The 21,250-nt window shown below is 49.5% G+C and overlaps 1 protein-coding gene across 1 annotated transcript in view; it reads right to left on the bottom strand.

Moving 5' to 3' along the window:
• Positions 1–17,164, bottom strand: part of ADAMTS15 (ADAM metallopeptidase with thrombospondin type 1 motif 15) — a 30,517-nt gene extending 13,353 nt beyond the window's left edge. Inside the window, exons 1-4 of the mRNA XM_059185144.1 lie at positions 15,774–17,164; positions 4,613–4,745; positions 3,951–4,118; positions 3,431–3,714 (exon numbers count right to left, since the gene is read on the bottom strand). Of these exons, the coding sequence (XP_059041127.1) occupies positions 3,431–3,714; positions 3,951–4,118; positions 4,613–4,745; positions 15,774–16,730 (1,542 nt within the window). The 5' untranslated portion in view covers positions 16,731–17,164. The remainder of the gene's footprint in view (positions 1–3,430; positions 3,715–3,950; positions 4,119–4,612; positions 4,746–15,773) is intronic.
• Positions 17,165–21,250: the final 4,086 nt, after the last annotated feature.

The raw sequence follows: 21,250 nt of genomic DNA, 5'->3' as shown, positions 1-21,250 counted from the left end.
AGAGAAGCAGGAGATGAAGGCAGAGATAGGGCTCACCATCCTGAGCAGAGAGGAGAGCCCCTGAAGAGTTCTGAGCATGGGCATGACCTGAGCTACATTGTAAATGATCCTTCCCGCTGCTATGGTGGGAACAATCTGTAAGAAGACCGGCAGCAAGGAGATCACTTAGGGTACAAGACCAATCATCCAAAGTAGCTTGGAGCAGGGTGACTGCAGATAAGATGGTTTAAAAAAAAAAAAAAAAGACTCAATTCTGCCTCTGTTTTGAAGATAGAGTCAACAGGAGTTACTGAAATATCAGAGGGATGGATGTGAGAGAAAAGAGGGTTGGCCCAAGCAGTGGGCGGATGGGAGCTCGGTCTTACACACGTCATGTTTAGGATGCTTATCGGTTATCCGGATGGAAGTGTTAAGATTCAATGAGATGTGCCCATATGTAGTTCAGGACAGAGGTCTGGGCTGGAGATACAAATCTGGGGGACTTCAACGTATAAATGTAAGTGATACTTAAAATCTTTGGTCTAGATCACCAAAGAGGTCAGTGTGATAGGGAGGAGGGCTAAGGACAGTGCTAGAATGCCCAACATTGGAAAAACAAGAGTATGAGGAAGACCCAGTGAAGGGAACCAGAAGGGGCAGCCAGTAAGGGGGTGGGGGGGATACCAAGATGCAGTGGAGCCCGTGTTCCCAGAGGAGAGGGTAATCAGCTGTGTCAAATGCCGCTAACAGGTCAGGCAATATGAGGAACGATAATCAATCATGGACTTCAGCAGTGTAGAGGCCATTTGGCGACTATAGTGAGAGTTATTTTTAGAGGAAGAGTAGGACTGAAAGCCAGACTGGAATGGGCTCCAGAGAGAAAATGGTAAGACGGGAACCAGAGAGAGCAATTTCATACCACTCTTTCCAGGAACTTTGCGGTAAAGGGAGTCAGAGAGAGAGAGACTGTGATTTATGGAGAGGAAGTAGGATTAGGAGAAGTTTGTTTAAGGTGGGAGGAATTACAGCAAGTCTGTATCCTGATAGGAATGATTCGGCTCGAGAGAGGGGAAATCTGACACTGCAGGAGAGAGACGGAAGAATTAAAGGAGTGCTTTTCTTGAATAGAGGGGATAGTATCCTAAGTGCAAAGCACAGTGCCGGGCCTCCAGTGAGAGCGTGGACAGCTCATCCATCACAAAGGAGGAAAGGTAGAGATTACAGGCACAGAAGTGGGCTGACGGCAGATGTGGAGGTGGGAGCTGGTGGACGTTCTCATGGGATTACTGATTGCTTCTTTTTTCTTAATGAGATAGGAAGAAAGGTCACTGGCTGGAGTGGAAATGAGGAGAACGAGTTGGTAATGGAGGAGAGAGGCAAAGGTGTGACATGATCGTGCAGGACACGGGGAGAATGAGTGCAGTAAAGCCAATAAAATATGAGATGCCTGCTGAGCGGCATTCCGGGCCCACCTACTTGTCAGGTCATTAGTTTAAACTGAGACTGCTGAGCACGGTTCCGTGTCTCTCTCCAGCCACACTCACCCACACTGGCCCAGCTGAACAGGTGGGAGCTGGATTTCACCAGGACGGTAGCTCATCCAAGTGAGTATAGCCAAGAAAGAGAGGCAGGAACATGGGAGCCGCAAGCATACCTGAAGGAGTGGTTGTAACCATGGTCCATGGAATCTCAAGAAGAAGGTGGATGAAGGCATGAGAAGAGCAAGTGGAGCTGAAGAACTGTTGGAGTCCAGACTAAAGGGCCAGACAACAGGGCCTTGGTGGTCAGAGTGCGATTATGGCACCTGAGATTCTGCCGGCAGGGGGGCCGGGGGGGGGGCAGCTGGGCGCAAGGAAGCTGTGTGATTAGGAAGATAAGCTTTGTGCTTTGACCTCTGCTGATTAGGGCAGTATCCTCCACGAAGGGCCAGGGTGGAGAAGGGACCGTCCAGAAAAGAGATTGAGGATGTAGTGGATTTTGCTGCTGATGGATCATCTTTCCACAGGCTTCTCAGATCACATTTCCTGTTTCCTATAGCCAATATCCTCTTGGGCAATGTCTTTATCCACTAGACTCATCTTCCCAAGAGAAGGAGCTGGCCATGGCTGGCCTGTCCTCAGGACCGTCTAATTTAAACCCACAGCCTGGTGGTCAAGGCAAGCCCAGACTAGCCCTAAACCATGCCCCCAAAGATCTTTCCCATAGAGCCCCAGCCCGTCTAGCCCTCCAGCTTGCCCCACCTCTCTGCCTGTTGAAACCCTCAAGGCTCTCTCCAAACCTGATCTCCTCACCAAAGTTTGTTCAGACCTCTCTAGTCATCATCAATCTTTCATCCCTTATTCTCCCAGGACATGTTTCACACTTCAGTCTTAACAGAACACACCTTCTCTGTGTCTGGGATCACAGGAACATTTCTAGTTTCCCCACTAGACTGTGAGCCCACTGAGACACGACCCAGGTTTTATTTCTTTTTCTGACGACCACAGTACCTCGCACAGTTCTCTAAACACAGCAGGCTGGTGCCCAGTAAAGGGCTAATGGCTTAATTAAATACATGTTACCAAAACACAGAAAAAGATCTTACATAATTGTGTATGAAACCCAGCTCAGGGCAGCTGATGAAGTGCTGGCAAATGCTTTTTTATGTTATGGTCTCCACGTACTACACCCCCAGTCAAGGTGGTCTGCAGCAGAGGCAGGGCTGGGAAAGGGACCATCACCAGGATCAAGGGAGAGGAGGGACACCTTATTTCTGGCTGACAAAGTCCCAATCCCTCTGTGACCCCAACCCCTAACCTGAAGTTTTGATTATATTCAGAGAGCATGTGGGGTTTGGGATTTGTTCCTATTCAACTGATAGTCTTTTTTTACCAGAAAAAAAGAAAAGAAAGAAAGAAAGAAAAACTTTTGCTCTATTTTGTTTCAGCTTCAAAAACCAATCTTGACAAAAAGCGAAGCTGGGTTCGGGATGTAGGAAATTACTGGAGCCTGCCCAGGGATCTGGTTCCTTTCAGAGATGAGCCTGGCTCCCCTCTGGCCCAGAGCTCCCTGGAAACCAAACACACTCAGAAATAACTGATAAAAGGAGGAGTGGGGGCTGGAAGGAGCCAACCAGTGAGGAATGTCGAAGATCTAGTGTGGGGCTTTGGGTTCAGGCTCCTCCCCAGGTAGGATGAGGCCCAGAGCTCAGGGCTGGGCCTCCTGGCGCCCGGGGCGAGCCTTCTCCCCCATGTCTAAGGAAGGCTTCAGCAAGTTCTCTGACCTACCGTATGTCTTGTCTCCAGTCTCAGAATCAAGACAGGAAGAGGAACCCAGACAGGAAGACAGAGACACCGAGCTGCGATGTGCACAGTTCCGGCCACGCAGCAAAGCTGTTCCCCCCGGACACATCCAAGTCCACCCCCAGCCCCCAGCAGCCCCAGGAGCTGCTATGCAGCTCCCACACACTCACCTTGTACTTGTTGAGGTTATGTCTCTCCACACAGGTCCCCTTGAGGCAGAACTTGCCCTCGCCACAGCTGGTGCCATCTGCCCAGGGGAAGTGGCGGGTCTGGCACACCATATGCCCCTTCGCCTTGCCGGTGCACCACAGCTTGGTGCAGTACTGCATGTAGGGACAGGGCTTTGAGCCCACGCCAAAGGCCAGCTCACACTGCTGGCTCAGGGTGTAGCTGGTACCAGGCAGGTCCTCAGGCAGGGAGATAGGCTTGCTGGGTGGATCCAGGAGGCAGTCGCCTGTGGGGAGCCAAGGGCATTCATGAGAGGTGAGTTGAGAAAAGTGGGATGTGGCCAGCCCAGAGTCTAAATGGTAGGGAGACAATGAAGCAAGGGCCAGTGCAATGGACCCCCTTTGAGAGCCCAACCCTTTGGGGGTCACGCACACTGAAGGTCATAGAAGACAGGTCCAGAGAGGTGCTGAGCACTCTCTCCAGGGACAGCACCAAAATCCCTCCTCTGTCCTCCTGGCTTACCATGCCCACTGTCCAGGAAGTCAGTGATGATGGCAGCGCTGCAGGCAGACCAGGGGTTGGCACGGTCGATCTGGATGAGTGTTGGGGACATCATGTGGTTGGCTCGGAGTTTCCCAAACACCTCCTCGCACACTTTCACATTGTCATGGGGCATGTTGAACACATGGCCTGTGGGGTGAGGCAAGAGGACTCAGAGGGTAGAAGGATGTGGGCTCTGCAGTTTTACAAGGAGAAGGGCTCAGCCGGAGAAGCTAGAGAGCCCAAGTCAGCAATTCTCAGGCTGGTCATTTCAACCTAGAGAGAGACTGCTTTGCAAATGTCAGGATGATGTTCTTGTGTTCTCGGTCCTGTCCATTGGGCTGTGGGCTCAGTGGGGACAGCAGTGTATTTAAAATATTCTCCCCTTAGTGACTGATTGATGAGATACTCTGACTGCTAAATCAGACAATATGGCTGGCCAACTGGGCTGGGGCAACTGGAAAAAATAAAATCAAGCCATTGCCAAGGCAGACGCTGACCCTAAGAAAGGATCCCTAAGGCTTCAGGACATGAAGAAGCAAAGATAAATGTCTACCTCCTGCCCAAAGCACCCAGGACAAACCCAGAAAGTCCCCAGAGGGGAGTTCTACGCCCTCCACACAAGAACCCCCCTCTAGACTTACCCAGCTCATGGGCAGTGGTGAAGGCTGATGGAAGCCCATCATCCTCGATCACAGAACAACTTCTCTTGGGGTCACACATAGTGCCCACATCAGCCATGCCCAACGTATCACAGGTGGTGGCCCCACACAGGTCCTGCCAGGTGAGGGGAGAAGCAGAAGCCAGCCAGAAATTAGTGACAGCTACAGAAGGGACCTGATGGGAAGAAAAGGCATCGTATGGGAGATTCCAGCTCATCCCTGCTCCCAGCCCAACCAAGCCCAGCACCTTCCTAGCCAGCCCCTTTCTCCCAAAGCATTTCAGGGTTATTCATGGAATCAACCCCAGGCTGAGGGAGGAGGCTTCAGGAGAAAAGCCCTGTGGGTCTCTAAGAAGATTCTACCCAAATCCTACTCAGGGGCATCCTGTGGGAGGAAATTAGGAGGTACAAATTAAACCACAAGGCCATTGCTGTATGCAGAGATAGATTTCCAAGCCAGAAAACGGTGAGTTCCACAGCCAGGCGAGGCCCTGGTTATGGCTAACGGAGGCAGGTGGGGGTGAAAGACAAGCGTGTTCCTCATCCGGAGTCAGCCCTGAGCTTTTCAGTCCTCGCTGAGCGATTGCCTTTGGACAACCATGAATTAAGCTCAGATTCTCAGCCAAAGGGTCACGGGCCAAGGACCCACCCAAGCCAGAGATTTGGCTTCCTTGGGCTGGGAGGAGGCGGACTGAGGTGGATACGAGCAGCTATCCAGACACAGCTCAACTGGCTGCAGAAGCTCAGGAAAAAAATCAATGGATCGCCGCCTAAGACAGTCCCTCTCTCTGTAATAAAACTTAACTTGCAGCAGAACCTAGGACTTCCTGCAACAACCCCAATGGGAAGGGTTTTTGGGGATGTGGAAGGGCAAAGTGGGGCAGCGGGGCAGATATCTCAATGAATTTATCGAGCATTATGGACCAGCAACGCACCCACATACCTTAAGAGCCAAAGAGTTGGAAATAGGATAAGATACTTATCACTTAACAGAAAATACCCTTTGAATCAGTGACACTAGGGTTCTCTGCATTACATCCTTGCCTTTCTTTACAGTTGACAAGAAACTATTCCACGCATCATCTCACTTCATCCCCAACAGCGTTAGGAGGCAGATATATTATTATACCTATTTGTCAAAGGTGAAAACTGAGGCTCATGCTCATAGCTAATCATGGTGATGATTTATTAAATGCTGACATCGTGTGTGCACTTCACACGCGTGACCATATTTCATCCTCACAACATCCCACTGGAAAAATGACAGCTATTATCACCTTCCACAGTCAAGGAAGCCAAAGCTCAGAGAGGTCCAAGTCGCAGAGCAGAAATGTGCACTGGGGTCTGTATGATTGGATACCATCAGCACTCTTTCCACCACGTCAAAACTGATTGCTCAGCAACCCCTAAGTTAACTCTGCAGAGAAAGAGCTGCGTGTGTTCTCCATGGGAGCCAAGGTATCCGCAGAAACACCCCCCAGAACTGTTCTCAATCTTCATTCTCTTTACAGCTTTGCGCACATGCGTGTGCAGGCACATGCTGACATGGGGGGGAAAGGTAGGCAGCAGAGTTGGTGGGCTGGGGGCATAGGAGGAAGTGGTCATAATACAGAAAATCAGCAAAATTTAACCCAGAGTGCTCAGAAGTTTACCAGCTGAGCAGTCAAACTTGGCTTCCCACGGTCAGGTGACAGTCACACCTCCTAATGATGAGTTAACAGTTTCTCTGGCCAAAGATTGGAGAGGGTGATCAGACTCCAGAGTACATGGGTCAAATCTGATCTGCTCTTCTGTGCTCACACATGGCAAGCCTGCCACTTCGGGGAACCCTTGGGGAGAACCTCAAATTCCCCCTCTTCCAAATAGTCTTTCTTCTCCAAAGGCTCACCCTTCCAGAAAGTTCTCCTTCCCCTAGAGTTCTGAAACCTAGAAGAGGTTGGACAGGAGTCTCTGAAAACTCTTGTCTGGTGGTCACAGCCCATAGGGAGAACCTGTAGGACAAACAGGACACTGCCCCAGGGCCACCATGCACACTCACTGCTGGCTTTGTGTAAGAGAAAGGCCACAGGAGGAAGAACCAAGAAGGCTAGATTCTGGTCCTGGCCCCACCACAAAGCAGATATGTGACTTTGGGCAGGTCACTTCTTTCCTCAGGGTTTCCTCCTCCAGAAGAAGGGCCAGTTCTCAGCTAAAACCCAGACTGGACCAGTGCCTTAATTAAGCCTCTGTCCCTGCCCCAATCCCAGGGTGCTCATCCCCCTCTGGTCCTCTCTAGGTTATAAAAGGAACACAAAGAATGATATACTTCAGAATGGAAAGAACCCTGATCTTGTCTACTAACCCACAAAACTAACTCCCAGAAAAGGGAAGGTCACCCATGTGGACATTCGGAGTCCTAGCCCCTGTGCTGCTCAGCAGAAATGAGGACGCCAGACTGACAGCTCAGACAGGGCTCTCAGAAGCCGCTGGACCTCCACTGTCCAGCAGCCTGCCTCTGCCGCTGGCAGGTCCTTAAAGTCAAGAGCCTCTTTCCTCCCTGGGAGGGTGGGTTCTCTCTGGAGTGAAGACATGCAGCTGCAGGCCCTTTCTGGCCAGGAGCAACCTGTTCTTTCCATCAAGAAATCCCGGTTTCCCTGGATCAAACAAGAGGAACAAGGAAGGAGCCTGCGCATTTCCTGAGGGTCAGGGTGTAGTTGAAAGCAGCCAGCCCGCAGGAACCAGTGTCTTCACTGTGGGAAGATGCAGCTGTTTGGGGTCACAGGCTCTGCCTGTCCCTCTTCCCCCAGTCAGAGACTCCAGTGAAGAATCGCTGGACCTTAGTTCTTTGAACGCCCACAGGCGGGTACCCAAGGCTCAGCAGTGCCTCATTTGTGGCACTGAAGATCTCCACCCTTCTGGAATGAACTCAGATGCACTCAAACTGCTTTCACCTCTTCAGCTCAGGCACTTGTCTCCAGCAATAGAAACTGTTCTGGTCCCTTTTGCCTGGAGGGTGTAGGCACTTCCCACCCAACCCCTATCTACCTCACTATTTCTGGTCAGTTGCCATTTCTCCTTGAAGCTGCAGCTGCTTTTCCAGATAACCTAAGAATCACCTTGGCCAAGATCCTAGTCCTCCCAGATTATTGTTTTCTAACTGTCCTTCTTCACAGAATAATTTAGGATTGGAACCATAGTTGGAGACAAGGCAAACAAGCAAGCACCTTGCAGTGGCTCAATCCACATTTCCCAGGCGTACTCCCTCCACCCCCCACCACAACTCCCTACGGCCCTCCTTCTCAGCTCCTCTCCTTTGCCCTGCCATGCACTGAGATGCTCATATTTTCCAGCCATACAGGGTGGAGGACCTACAAAAATCAGGCATGCTAACTTTTTTTTTAATGCAGCAGAAAATACATGTTGTCATGTAACCAACTTCCTCTTCATGGAAGAGCAGGGTTCATCTTCATGGCCACACCATAACATCCAAGACTCGCACTCACACCACTTCAGAGCCGCCCTCTCATTCTGCAGATGGGGACACTAAGGCTCGGTGGACTAAGATTTCTCACCCAAACTTTTAACACGGGAACTGAACCCCATGCCTTTTGACACCAAGGCCAGTAGTGGTCTTGGGTCTGAACCACAGCATGCTAGTCAGGATATCGTAATTACTGCTGAAAACCACCCACACTGGTATTAATATTGTGCCTTTAATTTGTTTCCATCTCAATCTCTTCCATGCATCACTGTATTTCCTTGTCCAACCCCAAATCCATGGCTCTTTGTGATCCCCAAACATGGGAGGGCCTTGTTTTGCTAGAAGAAAAAAATTCTACCAATTCTAGGTGTCCGGGCAATGTGGCTAAGGATGCCTGATGAAGAAGGGAATGCACCCTGGTCAGGTCCATCCAGGTTCGGTTTCGCTGGAATATAAATTCCTCAAGGTGTACAAAATGGCATTACAGCGAGAGACTGAAGATAACTAAGACAAGAATTACCTCAATGAGGAAGCAGAGAAATCTGAAGCTTGCAGGAAGACCAAGCTTTCTCTCGGAAATCATCTGTTCAAGTGAGGGTGCACACCTAACGCGATGTTGGTGGCGAGCACTTACTGGGTTGCTCCTGTGAACCAGACACTGTTCTAAGAGCTTTTCTTATTAGCTCATTACATCTTCACAATGGCTTCATGGGGGACATGTCATTATTAGGCCCATTTTACAGATAAGGCTCAGAGAAGGTAAGTGAGCCCCAGGTTAGACAGGAAAGGAGAGGCAGAGTGAAGGTTGAAATCCAAAAGCGCAGCCTCAGAGCTGAATGCTTCCCTTGCATTAGTATGTTTCTGGTACAGATGCACCCCACAAATGAAGAGACCAGGGAATCTCAAGATAGCAAGGCTGTCCACCCCATACCCTCAGCCCCCAAAGTGCATGTTAGCCACAAAGTGGGTAGAGGCCTGGGAGAGGCTGATGAAGAGGGAAATGGCAAGATTAAGTGCCAAGAGTGCTCTTAGCACAATGCCTGTGTCCCCTTCCTGGCTGAGGAAGATCTTAAGTCCTTGCCTCACACCTGCACTGACACACTGACCCCCTGCTCTGCACCATGTCTGCTGGCTCCTCGCTGGGGCCTCTCCTCTCTCCAGGGCAAAAACTGATGGCAAAGAGCCAAGAAGAAATGCCAGAAGAACCTGAGACTCCCTCTCCCAACCCTGCAGCCTGACAGTTGCAAAGTCTGGAATAATGATGCCCAGTAAGCACCTAAGAACCACCTAAGCACGCATAGCCACACACAGTCTTTCGCTGACATCGGTGCCTTCCTCCCATGAATACATACTGGACAGCGGCAGTATGCAGGGGCCCACTGGAGTGGCCACAAAGATATAAAAAGGTCTTGCTTAAAGGAGCTTACAAGTCAGGGGGAATGGCAAATGCTGGAGCTATGGTTTCCACACAAAAACAAATATTAAGTATACTTACAAGTGCAATGCAACAAAAGAGTTCAAAACAGGACTGTCCCAAATGTAAGTTCTGGCAAGGGACCTATAGGTAATTATTCAAAACAACAAACACGTGCTGAGTGACCACGAAAGTAACAATGACAGTAGATGCCATTAACTGGGTAGCTGTTCTGGAACATTTGCTAACTTGTCCTTGATACTGCCTTTAAGCTCAGTACCATTGTCATCGTCATTGTCCTTCTATGGATGAGGAAAGTGAAGTTCAAGTGGCTGATTCATTCAACGTCCATTGTGAAAAGTCAAGTGCCAGAACTGAAACTCAGCTGTGCCTGACTCCAAGTCTGTGTTCTTTCCACTGTGCCACACAACCAAGGACAGGCATTGAGGCAAGGTGTGGGGGGCCAAAGGTATGCACCAAGAGTGATACAAACATCTACCAAGAAGTTCAAAGGTAGGACAAGAGCAGGACCAAAGAAGGGGAAAACACCTCACTTGCCTTCCTGACTCAACCTCGTGTTTAAGAAAAAGAAAGAATATCATTCTGGTGCACTTCCTCCCAAATGTTTATAGCAGCATTATCTACAAGAGCCAAATTATGGAAGGAGTCCAGACATCCACTGACTGAAGAATGGATGAAGAAGCTGTGGTGTGCACACAGTGCATCCGAAGAATGGTACCTTGCTAGTTGCAACAACACGGATGGAGCTAGAGAAGGATATGCTAAGTGAGGTAGGTCCATCAGAGAGAGACAAATACCATGTGATTTCACTCATATGTGGAATTTGGGAAACAAAACAAAATGATCATGAGGGAAAAGAGAGAAAGGTCAATCAAGAAACTCTTGACTCTTACTGCAACGAACAAACCAGTGGTGACCGGAGGGGAGGGGATTTACGGAGTGCGCTACTTATGGTGATGAGTACCAGGCGTTGTATGGAAGTGTTGAATCACTAAACTGTACACTTGAGGAAAGCCTGGGTGGCTCAGTCAGTTAAGCGTCTGCCTTCAGCACAGATCATGATTTCAGGGTCCCGGGATTGAGTCCTACATTGGGCTCCCTGCTCAGGGGGGGGCCTGCTTCTCCCTCTGCCTGCTGCTCCCCCTTGCTTGTGCTCTCTCTCTCTCTCTCTCTCTCTCTCTGACAAACAAATAAAATCTTAAAAAAAAAAAAAAAAAAAAAACTGTTCACCTGAAACTAATATCACACTGTATGTGAACTAATTGGAATGTAAATAAAAACTAAAGAAGAGATACAGAGAGATTCAGGTGCACATTCCTTCCTCCAAACTTCCTCCCCATCTTCCACTATTAATATCGGCTTTCTTATTTGGTGCAAGTCAAAGAAGGAGGGAGAAGACCTTCCAAGTCAGGGAGCAACAGTATTCCACTCCTTCCTCTCTCTTTCTCCTCCTGCCTAGAAGTAGTGTTGAGTTTCCATTCAGTGATAAAGATTTACAAACTCTTAAATACCGAAACTAAAGATGCTGCTCTCTGCTAATATCTTCCAAGGCCTGACTTCAAAAACGATCCTGACACAATTATGATTCTCTTTATTGTATTAGAAGATATGTATAAAATACACATTACCATTTTATTAACATTTTCATTGAACACTAAACTTCACTGCCAAGTGGCAAGCCGTTTATTACAGGAAGAACTGACCTCTGTGTCAAATGAGGTTCCAGGCTGCCGTTCCACTCTGCGCAGTATAGAATACACGTACGTCCCCGCCTACCGGTCCCTCAAAATGTAGTACAACTCAAGGCCAGAACAAGAAGGAAGGCGCCAAGCTTGAGACCGAAAGACAGACAGGTGAGGACATTGGATGAAGGAAACAAAAGAGAAGAGAGAGATGACAAAGAACGGCCCTGGAGAATCTCAAAAGAGGAGAAAGAGCGCACCGAAGAAATGGGAAGGGCAGGAGGGGGCCGTGGAACGGCCCACAGTGGTACTAAGCACAACAGAATAAATAACACAAAGGAAGGAATAAATGGGCAGAAAAACCACAAACTGTAAATCCCACAAGACAAAGTCGGTTCAAAGGAGAAAATGTTACAAATAGCAAAACAGATGGTGGGATGGAAGAGAGGACCTCCTGCAGTGCCTTCCTGCCACCTGTCCCTCGCCCCACGCCCCCACCCCAACTCAGAGGGCTTCCCTGACTCCAGCCGCAAGGAGAATGCCCCCCCACTGGACTTTGGACAGAGGGCCCATGTCTCCCTCATGGCACTTAACATGCCCTAGTATACCAAGCTATTTCCTTGTCAGGCTCCCTGATATTCAGTAAATTCCTGACAGCCAGAGGCCACATCTTAATATCCGTACCTCCACAGCCCAGGACAGTACCTGGAAATAACAGATGCTCAATGAGTTATTTTTTTAAATGTAGAACAAATTCATGAAGCCTAGTGTACCACAAAGTTAACCCAAGAGCAGAGGCATCAGACGTAAAGAGAGAGAAGACAGAGAGACATGCAGATCTACTACATCCCAGCACCAAATACCCTATTCCTGCTGCCCACCACAACAAGAAGCCATAGAAACGTTTCTTCTCATAGAAATGAATGTCCAGGGGTGCCTAGGTGGCTCAGTGGGTTAATCCTCTGCCTTCAGCTCAGGTCATGACCTCGGGGTCCTGGGATGGAGTCCTGCATCGGGCTCTCTGCTCAGCAGGGAGCCTGTTTCTTCCTATTTCTCTGCCTGCCTCTCTGCCTGCTTGTGATCTCTCTCTCTGTCAAATAAATTAAAATTTAAATTTAAAAAAAATGAATGTCCACCCTGAAAGACTGGCTCTAGTTCTCTGCCAATCCTGGTTCCAATCCCGTGCTGACCTCACCCTGCTGTTATGAGTCTGGAGACTGATTGCTTTGCAAAATCAGATGTGTGCTCCTTCTCCAGGAACATGAACTTACTCTGAATCTTTAAGTAAACTCCTCAAATTGTCAAAATACTTGTTGTATGATCAATTTTTTTTTCTCCTTTGCACACAGCATAGGCTCCTCCCTGGGTCATGTCTTCCTAGTGTTTTGATTTCAACACCCCACGTCCCTCCCTCTCCCTGCCAAGAGGAAAGCAGCATCTCCCCATAGCCTGGCCGAGCCTTGTTTTCACACACACAGCAAGTCCAATGATGGTGGATGGAAGGGGGAGCCCCGGTGCTGGCCAGTCCTGATCCCCTACTGTCCCCCCTTCAAGTACCCGGCACCTGGAACTCTCCAGGAACTGGGCTCACCTCTTCTTCATAGAAAGAAATACAGTCTGACCAAGACTGACCCATTCCTGCCTCCTCCCTGTGAAAACCATGGCTACAGTACTATCAGTCAGAGTCATTAGCCATTTTCCAGAGTTTTGTGGGGGGACCAAGGAATAGGTGACTAAAGACGTCTGACAGCTCGACATCCATTCTAGGCAAAAGGCAATTAACAAAATAAGCACATTTCTAAAAACTTCTTAGCCAAACAAACTATATACAGTTGACACTTGAACAATATAAGGGTTAGGGGCACTGGCCCCCCATGCAGTCGAAAATCCACATACAACTTTTGACTCCCCAAAACTTAAACAACGAATACACTACTGTTGACTGGAAGTCTTACCGATAACAGTCGATTAACACGTGTTTTCATATGCTGGATGTACTATGTACTGTGTTCTTACAATAAAGTAAGCTGGAGAAAATAAGATGTTATGAAGACAATCAAAAGAGAAAATACACTTAGAGTACCATGCTGCATCGAAAAAAGCCTACACACAAGTGGACCCATGCAGTTCAAACCCATGGTGTTCAAGGATCAACTGTATATATTTATCTTCATAGAAATAAGTATGTATATGTGTGTGTGTATATATGTATATTTCAATATTAGTTTGAAAAAGCATGGATTATACCAACATAATAATAATCAGGGAAGCTCATATCAGAATTAAAGGGTTCCTGCTAACCCTTATAAAGTACAACAAAAGGAGGACAGCAGGAGACTCGTCCAGGTTCCCCAAGACCACATCTGCCTCAGTCTACAAAGAGCAGCTGCACGCTCTGTTTTCATCACATACCGTACCTTCCCCAGGGGAGCTGAGGAATGAGCAGTTCCTAAGACCCTGAGAACGTGGCAGGCCCTAAAGTCTGCACTGGCAAGGAGGCGAGAGAGAGAGAGACATGTTCATTCTAAAGCTTTAAGCACGTACCTGCATGTTGGTCCTTCCAACACAGCTTCCCCACTTTCTGGATCGCCCTCTAGCCGCCTAAGAAAAAGACAGCCTCTAAAAGTCACATCTTGCCCATCACTGCTTCTGACCCAAGTGCTCATGCATCTTGTCCCCATTATGCATGGTTAACATAGCCCCTGGTTCTAGCACACAGCACTGACAGACAGAAGCTGTCACGCTGCTTGATTGCTTCTTCAAAAGGCGAATCCTTCTGATGGTGTGGCCCATGTTCCCAGCAGGAGTCCTCTTTCTATGGCTGGTTCCAAAAGTCAGCCTAGCCACTAAGCGGCGGAGACTGAGGTCTGTTACTTTAGAAGCCGTGAGTGACCTCCACAGGGGCATCCCAGGTAGCAGATGGGCCAACAGCTGCTTTGCCCATTAAGATATCCTGTTCTTGGCCATTGCTTTTTTTTTCCCCCGGCAATCTGACTGCCGAGTTGTGTGTGCAGAGGTGGAAGCCACCTCCTCTGCAGTTTCCCCATGACTCAGGCAGTGTGTGTACGGGCCGGGCAGTGGCAGCTCCACAGACCTCAGCTGGAAGAATGAGTGCAAGGAAGCAGACTCGGGCCAAAGACATCCCTAGAGAAACCAGGTGGTGGGAGGAGAAGGCTGGGAAAGGAGGAAGTTCAATTCCAGGAGGGGACAAGCTGTGCCAAATGGGTTAGTGTGGAAGACGTTAGTTCCAGCCCTGTGTGTGCCAGCACAGCTCTGAGTGGCCGTTGGAAAGAGTGGAGAGTCAGAGACCCACAGGCAACCAAGGATTCTGGGCCATCCCCTGAATGACATGGTTGTGATAATAACAAAACAAGAGCATGGCACAGATTCGAGCAAAGCCCCCAAAATCAGAGGAAGCAGGTCACTTGGACACCCCTCTTCCTCCCAGTCCCATCCGTGACCTCCAAAACCTTCACGGGACCCCATTGCTCCAACATCTATAACCATAAATGTTCATAAACTCATAGCAGAAGGCAGAGCTGCTTCTGTAATCTGACCATCTTTCTTAGCCGCCTACTCGGTATCTTTCCAATCCCACACCTGGGGTCTGCGGATGCTCTTTACTGAGCACACAGCACTTGCCCACCGCCAGAGGTGGAATCGGGAGCCCCACCGTCAAGTGTGGTCATCGGAAGTTTCAGTGAGTCGCTGTCATGAACCACCTTGCCTGTTCTGCTCCACAGCACACATCAGGGCAAACAGGTCACCCTGGGCCAGCAAGGAAATAGGAAAATTGAGAGATTTTCCCCAACTCAGCTCCAAGTGAAACACCACTAGAAATTCTGACTCCAAACAGGTGCTCTAACTAGATTGCCAGCTCTGAATGGACTGGGATCCTCAAGTAGAAGGCGGGCCCAGCACAGGAGGGTACAGGAGAAGCAGCAACGAAGGACGGAATGCTCCCCGTATTTGAGTCTGTCCTTTCCATTTCAACCACAAAATATCCCAAATGATTCCCTCCATCCCAGTCCAGATTTTCCAGGCCTAGAACAGAGGATAACTGAACATGCCCGGAAGAAATGAACCCAGGATCTGAACTGGGATGCTTGCATCACCTTCCAGTTTTACAAGCAAAGCAGAGAAGCCTCAGAAGAGACATCTGAAAGGATTTAGACGTCCGGGTTGAAAGGGGGCGGACCTTTTCCGACCCCTCCAACACCATCCTCAGAGCGCCTCCTATCAGCCATGCAGACACACTGCGGCTTGGGGCGGCAACTTCCTGGGTTCCAGCCCCTCGACGCCTGATCTAGGAGGCGCTGATTGGCCACTCCAGGCCAACACCTTCTGAAGTAGCTGGCGCTCCTCCGACCGCCCACGTGCTTCCAGATGCAAGTTAGCCGAAGCTCCACGGAACCTAGGAGCGGCCTCTCCCTGGAATATCCAAAGTGGGAGTCGGAAGAGAGCAACAAAATTTTAACCCAGGCACAAAGGGCATTTGGAGAGCTAAGGGCGGTGACCCTAAGAAAATGAGGCTACTAGGGTCCAAAAAGGTGACAGACCAACTCACCTGCCTGGTGAAGAGGATGGCCGTGTCCCAGTACTCTGGGTGTTTGTCACTCACTTTATTCAGCTTCTTCTGCCAGGCACAGAAGTTGCGCAGCGTCATGGCAGCGTTGCCCGTGACCTTGGGCCCTGTGTCGCGGTCTCCAAGAAGCAGCACCTTGACCACGACGATGTTGATGGGGTTGAGGATGCTAGGATGGCGGTAGAGTCGTGCCGCCGTGGCCAGCAGCGTTAGCAGATAATGCTCCAAGTCCGCGCCGTGGAACTTGACCATTGACTCGTCCGCCACCACCAGAGTCTCCACGTAACGGGGGATAGACACGAAGCGCTTGGCGCGCCCGGACCTCCGCCGACTGCGACTCTCTCCTAAGCCGGCCTCCCGCGGCTTGTAAGGGTCCAGCGCCCGCAGAATGGCAGGGTTCCAGCCTGAGGCCACCCCACATCGAGAGGTGGGATCTCCGGGAGGCCCGCCGGGGGCGCCCCGGCGCTGGAGGAGGTGTGCGCCCTGGTTGTTGCGCTGTGCCGCCTGCGCGCTGGCGTTGGGGAGCGGACTAATGACATACTCGGCGCCTCTATACCCAAAAGCTCCGCGTAGACCCCCGCACAGGCTCATAGCGGCAAAGGAATCTGGCTCGGCGTTCACGTCCCCAGAGTAGAAGCAACGTCGCAAGTCTGGAGAGCTCCCGGTGAGTGCCGGGAGGTGGAAGCCCAGATGCTCTGTGGCGAAGGCGGGCGCCAGGAACTGAGCATCCAGAGTCAGGTGTAGGTAAAAGTCCTCCTGAAATGCTGTGATCTGAAAAATAAGTCCCTGATCCCCTGAGTCCTCGGGACCCCTCCGGTAGTAGTGGCGGCCGTTGATGTCCGGGTCCAGTCGGATGGGGACCACCACCTCCTGATCTGGCTCTGACCCGCCTGCGGGTACCCCGGCGAGAGCCAGGGTTAGGATACCCAGCAGAAGCATGGCGCCGGGCAGCGCACGGCCGCGCTCTCCGAAGGGCTCGGCCCCGCTCCCCCGCCGGCGAGTCTCCTTGCAGCCGGCACAGGGGAACCACCAACGCTCCGGGGCAGTCAGTAGCTCCCGGAAAGCAGAGCAAAGGGAGAGAAACTCCTCCCAGAGGAGTGAGAGTGCACGGAGCAGCCCGCGCCTCCTACCTGTGCCTTTCCACAGCAAAGCGCGCTCTGGGAGCTTAAGTACAATCGCTGTCAAGTGCAAGGACGGAGATTTGCAGCCGAGAACTAGAGGAGGTGCCGGGCCGCTTCTTCGAGCCGCAGCCTCTCGCGGCGCCGCAAACCAGGCGCTGGGCGAGCCTATTAAAGGCCCCCTCCTCTTTGGACTGCCCAGTCAGCGCCCCTCCCTTTCTCCCCTCCCAGCCTCCCAAAGCCTGCAGCCCCGAGCCTCCAGGGGCCACCGGAGAACTCAGTCCCGCCTCCAGAACCGAGAGCCACTTGGCGGGGAGGGAGTGGCCTTGAGCCCAGGCAGGAGGCGTGGGCTGGCTAGAGAAACCAGCCTTAGTGTCTCGGTTCACATTTTGTCCTCGCGTTATGCCCCAGTGCCCCCACACATCAGTTACTTCTGTCCCGACCGACATCTGTCTGCTCCCTGGGTCCCAGCCTTTCTCTCAAGGCAGTCGGGGTCAGGAGTTGGGAATGAAGACTCCCACCAGACCACCGCCCCCTGCCAGGCCGGCCTCATCCCCCCCTCCGCCCCCCACTCCTTGAAACATCATAGTGTCCTCTAAAAGACCCAGAACCAAGAACTGTCCCTGTAAATGTCCTGTCCTTAGAAGGCAAATTCCCAGGAACATGGAGAACCTGTCTCAAACCCAGGGCCCTGTGGGCCCACCATCTTCCCTGGGGCAATTGTGGGATGACAGCTGGTGCAGAGTTTAAATTTTCAGGGATTTGGACAATCACTCCCTCCCCATTCAGGGACATCACAACAGGACCTTGAAACAGGTCCCAGTGGGAGTTCTTGCACCACCAAATGGGTAACCACTATCACCCAGGGCTTGGGGAAGGAAAGAGACCACTGGACCAGCACCAATGCCTGGCGGGGGGGATGTAAAGAAAGAGGTTGTCCTCCTGCTGGAGAGGGAATGAGTGAGGGTGGGCAACAGGGAAATCTACCAGTACTTCCTCCAAGAGTTTCTCTCACCAAATCCTTGACCAGGTGTCATCTAGGACACTGGAAAAGAAGGCCGAGTGTAGGTTGGTGGGGACAAGACCATCAAGCTATGCGTTCCCATTTAGTTCTGAGGAGCCCTGTTTCAGGCACTGGTCCCCAAGACACTCTGTACCTCTCCGTAAAATCCACTTCTCTCTTCTGACAAGGAAGAAATCCAAGTAGACGACGGAAGGCTTTCCTAGTCTCTCCTACAAAGTTTTTCCAAAACCAAAAGGCATCAAGTTGAGTTCGCAAGGAAATAGGATGGGTGGGGGGGTGCAATAATTTGAAGCCTAAAGTGGGGTGGGGTGGAAGAAATTTGAAATTTGGTTAGGGAATGGCTCAAGCAAACAACTCTATTATTGTAGGAAAGAGAATGCTCGGACTGGTCTATCAGTCAAGAGCACTTTTTGCCCATTATCTTCTCCCCGTAAAGCACCTGCTCTTCCAAGAGCCCTGTGGTGCCTTGGAACAGGAAAAATGCCTAGATACCCATAATTCTCCTGGCGCCTCTTCAATTGAGATGCATGGGGCTGAAATTCATTATGTGAATGAGTAAGAGATGGGGGTTTATGCTTTTTAAATGCAAGGGAGTATGTGCATTTGGGAGGATTGTATGTGAGAGAAAGGGGATACAAATTTACAAAGGCCCTGTGTGTTTGAGTGTTTCAAGAGGGCCTATAATTAAAGGAAAACTCAAACAAACCAAAGGCAATCATAAGTCACTTATTTAGAGCAAGCAATTGCTTTCGTACACCCAGCAGTTTTAATGATGGGTTACAAGGTTTCTAAAGACATTTTACTTTCACTGTGGTGGATTGGGTTTGGTAAGGACTGTGACACAGCAATCAAGATGGCAGGCTCAAGGAGAGGAAGCTCTTCTCCACCTGTGTGTCTTGTTTCCCCTCCCATTCGTGGCCCAGCTGTTCTCGCCACTGGGCAGAGAAGCCAGCCATGTGGACTTTCTCAAAGGCATGGGCATGCACTGAGGCCTTACTCTGTGCTGAGCCCAAAACAAGAATTTTATGTGCATTATCTTATCTCATGCTTGTCTCTCCCCTCTTGGAGGCTATGATTCTGTGCAGTCACTTCTGTCAGGGTTCCTAACCAGGATCTGCATAACTAGGGGTACAGTGGAGTAGATTACAAACTGCATTCAAGGAGAAGTCAGAACTCAGCATCAACCCTCCATTTCCATCACTAATCTGATATTCTGACTCTTAATTTTCTCATCTGTCAAAAGAGGGGGGATTATCCTAAATCAGAGGTCTTCTTTCAGAAGACTGAATTATAAATTTCTTGTCTCTATGATATCTAAGATCACTTCCAGATCAAATATTACATGACTGTTTGAAGCCTATGGATGATCAAGAGCCTAGGCTCAGAGGGCCCACATGTGCATCCTTGCTCCACCCATCTCAGTTGTGCAATCTTGGGTAAGTGACTGTCCCTCCCTAAACCTCAGCATCTTTATTACAATTAGGATAATAATACTATATTTCTCCTATAGTTACTATGAAGATTAAATAAGTTAATGCTTTAAAAGTGCTCAGACATGCTTAGTACATAAAAATGTTTCTTGGAGCATCTGGGTGGCTCAGTTGCTTGAGTGTCTGACTCTTGGTTTCAGCTCAGATCATGAACTAAGGGTCCTGGGATTGAGCCCCACATGGTCTCCATGCTCAGCAGGAAGTCGGCTTCCCCTCTTTTTCTCCCTCTGCCCTTCCCCCGTTCATGCACTCTCTCTCTAAAATAAATAAATCTTTTTTAAAATGTTCCTTAAATGTGGCACCTGGGTGGCTCAGTGGCTTAAAACCTCTGCCTTCAGCTCAGGTCATGATCCCAGGGTCCTGGGATCAAGCCCCTCATCAGGCTCTCTGCTCAGCGGGGAGCCTGCTTCCCCATCTCTCTCTCTCTCTGCCTGCCTTTCTGCCTTTCTGTCAAATAAATAAATTAAATCTTTTTTTAAAAGTTCCTTTTAAATGTTATCTAATAGTTAATATCCTTATTAACTATTATTATTATAAATATTAATATTATTACCAAGCCTTACTTGGCCCTCCAAGATGACTGTCATCATCACTTTCTGAAGCCTCTGGTATTGCTAACAGGCAAGGGATGGAAGTGAATGGAAACAACCTTTCCCAACCCTGCTCAGAAATTTCCAATGTCACTTTGGCCACCCCACTTCCATATTAGGACTCTGATGCTGCCACCCTCTTGCTTTTCCCTGTCCTCCACCATCTTAAGATCTTTGGAAAATAATTTCAACTCCTTCTCCAGAAGAAAGACTGGGGACCTCATCCATGCTGTCAAATATGAATACCTCAGCTTGGCCAGTTTGCCCTTTGCCAACTAGGCAGACCTCCTTGTGCCCTTTCAGTCTCCACCCAGGTTTGCCACCTCTTCAGAGAGACCTTCCTAGGCCACCTGACCTAGGAAGCCCCAAATCACGACCATGATTCCATATTTTATTTTCTCCATAGCATGTACTTCTATTTAAACCTGCTTTGTTCACTTGGATGTTTACTTTTTTATTAACTATCCTCCCCCACAACCTAAGTAGAATGAGAGTGAAACTGTATTTGTCCCACTCTCTGTTATGTCTCCCAGGGACTGGTTCAGTGCTTGGCAAATGGGAGCTATTCATTTATGGTGGATAAAGAAATTGACTCAACCCTAGTCCCTGCTTGGTCACTCACAGTCTACGAAACTCTGGATGAGATACTTCGTCTCTGAAATGGGGAGGGTAAGACGAAATTTTAGGAGAGTTTGGAGTACCTGAAACACTGCTCCCATAGTTATTAACTCTCTTCACCTCTAATGGAAACCTTCACCCTGTGCCCTAGTCACCTAACCCACTCATTTCCTGGTTGAGGCAGATGAGGGCAAGAGAGATAGTTACTTGTCTAAGGCTACCTGGCCAGCTGCTTTGCTCAAGTCATAAACTCATTTCTCTTCACCCCCTTACACAAAAATATGGCTCTAGCTAAATTAGCTAGCTTGCCTTCTTTTGACCAGAAGCTGTGGTTTCAACATGCATAACTTCATGTAAACCATTTCTTCCATCTAGGATGTCTTCTCAGTCTCTTTGGAGCCTATGTATTTCACTCTCACCTCATCCAGGAAACCACTTAATTTAACTCAAACCACACAGTTTTGCTCCTTGTTTCTCAGTTCCTACAGTGTATGCTTATTCCATTTCTAGCATTTCTATTCGAACTTGTCTTTTGCTAATCAAATGTCAAATCCTTTTCTTGGACTGGGCTATGGCCACACAGGACTAGATTAGAAACTCACCAAAACCAGGGCTTCCT

The sequence above is a fragment of the Mustela lutreola genome, chromosome 1 (genome assembly GCF_030435805.1).
Source record: "Mustela lutreola isolate mMusLut2 chromosome 1, mMusLut2.pri, whole genome shotgun sequence".
NCBI lineage: Eukaryota > Metazoa > Chordata > Mammalia > Carnivora > Mustelidae > Mustela > Mustela lutreola.
The sequence above is the reverse complement of the archived record's forward strand: the minus strand, read 5'-3'. Positions and strand labels throughout refer to the sequence as shown.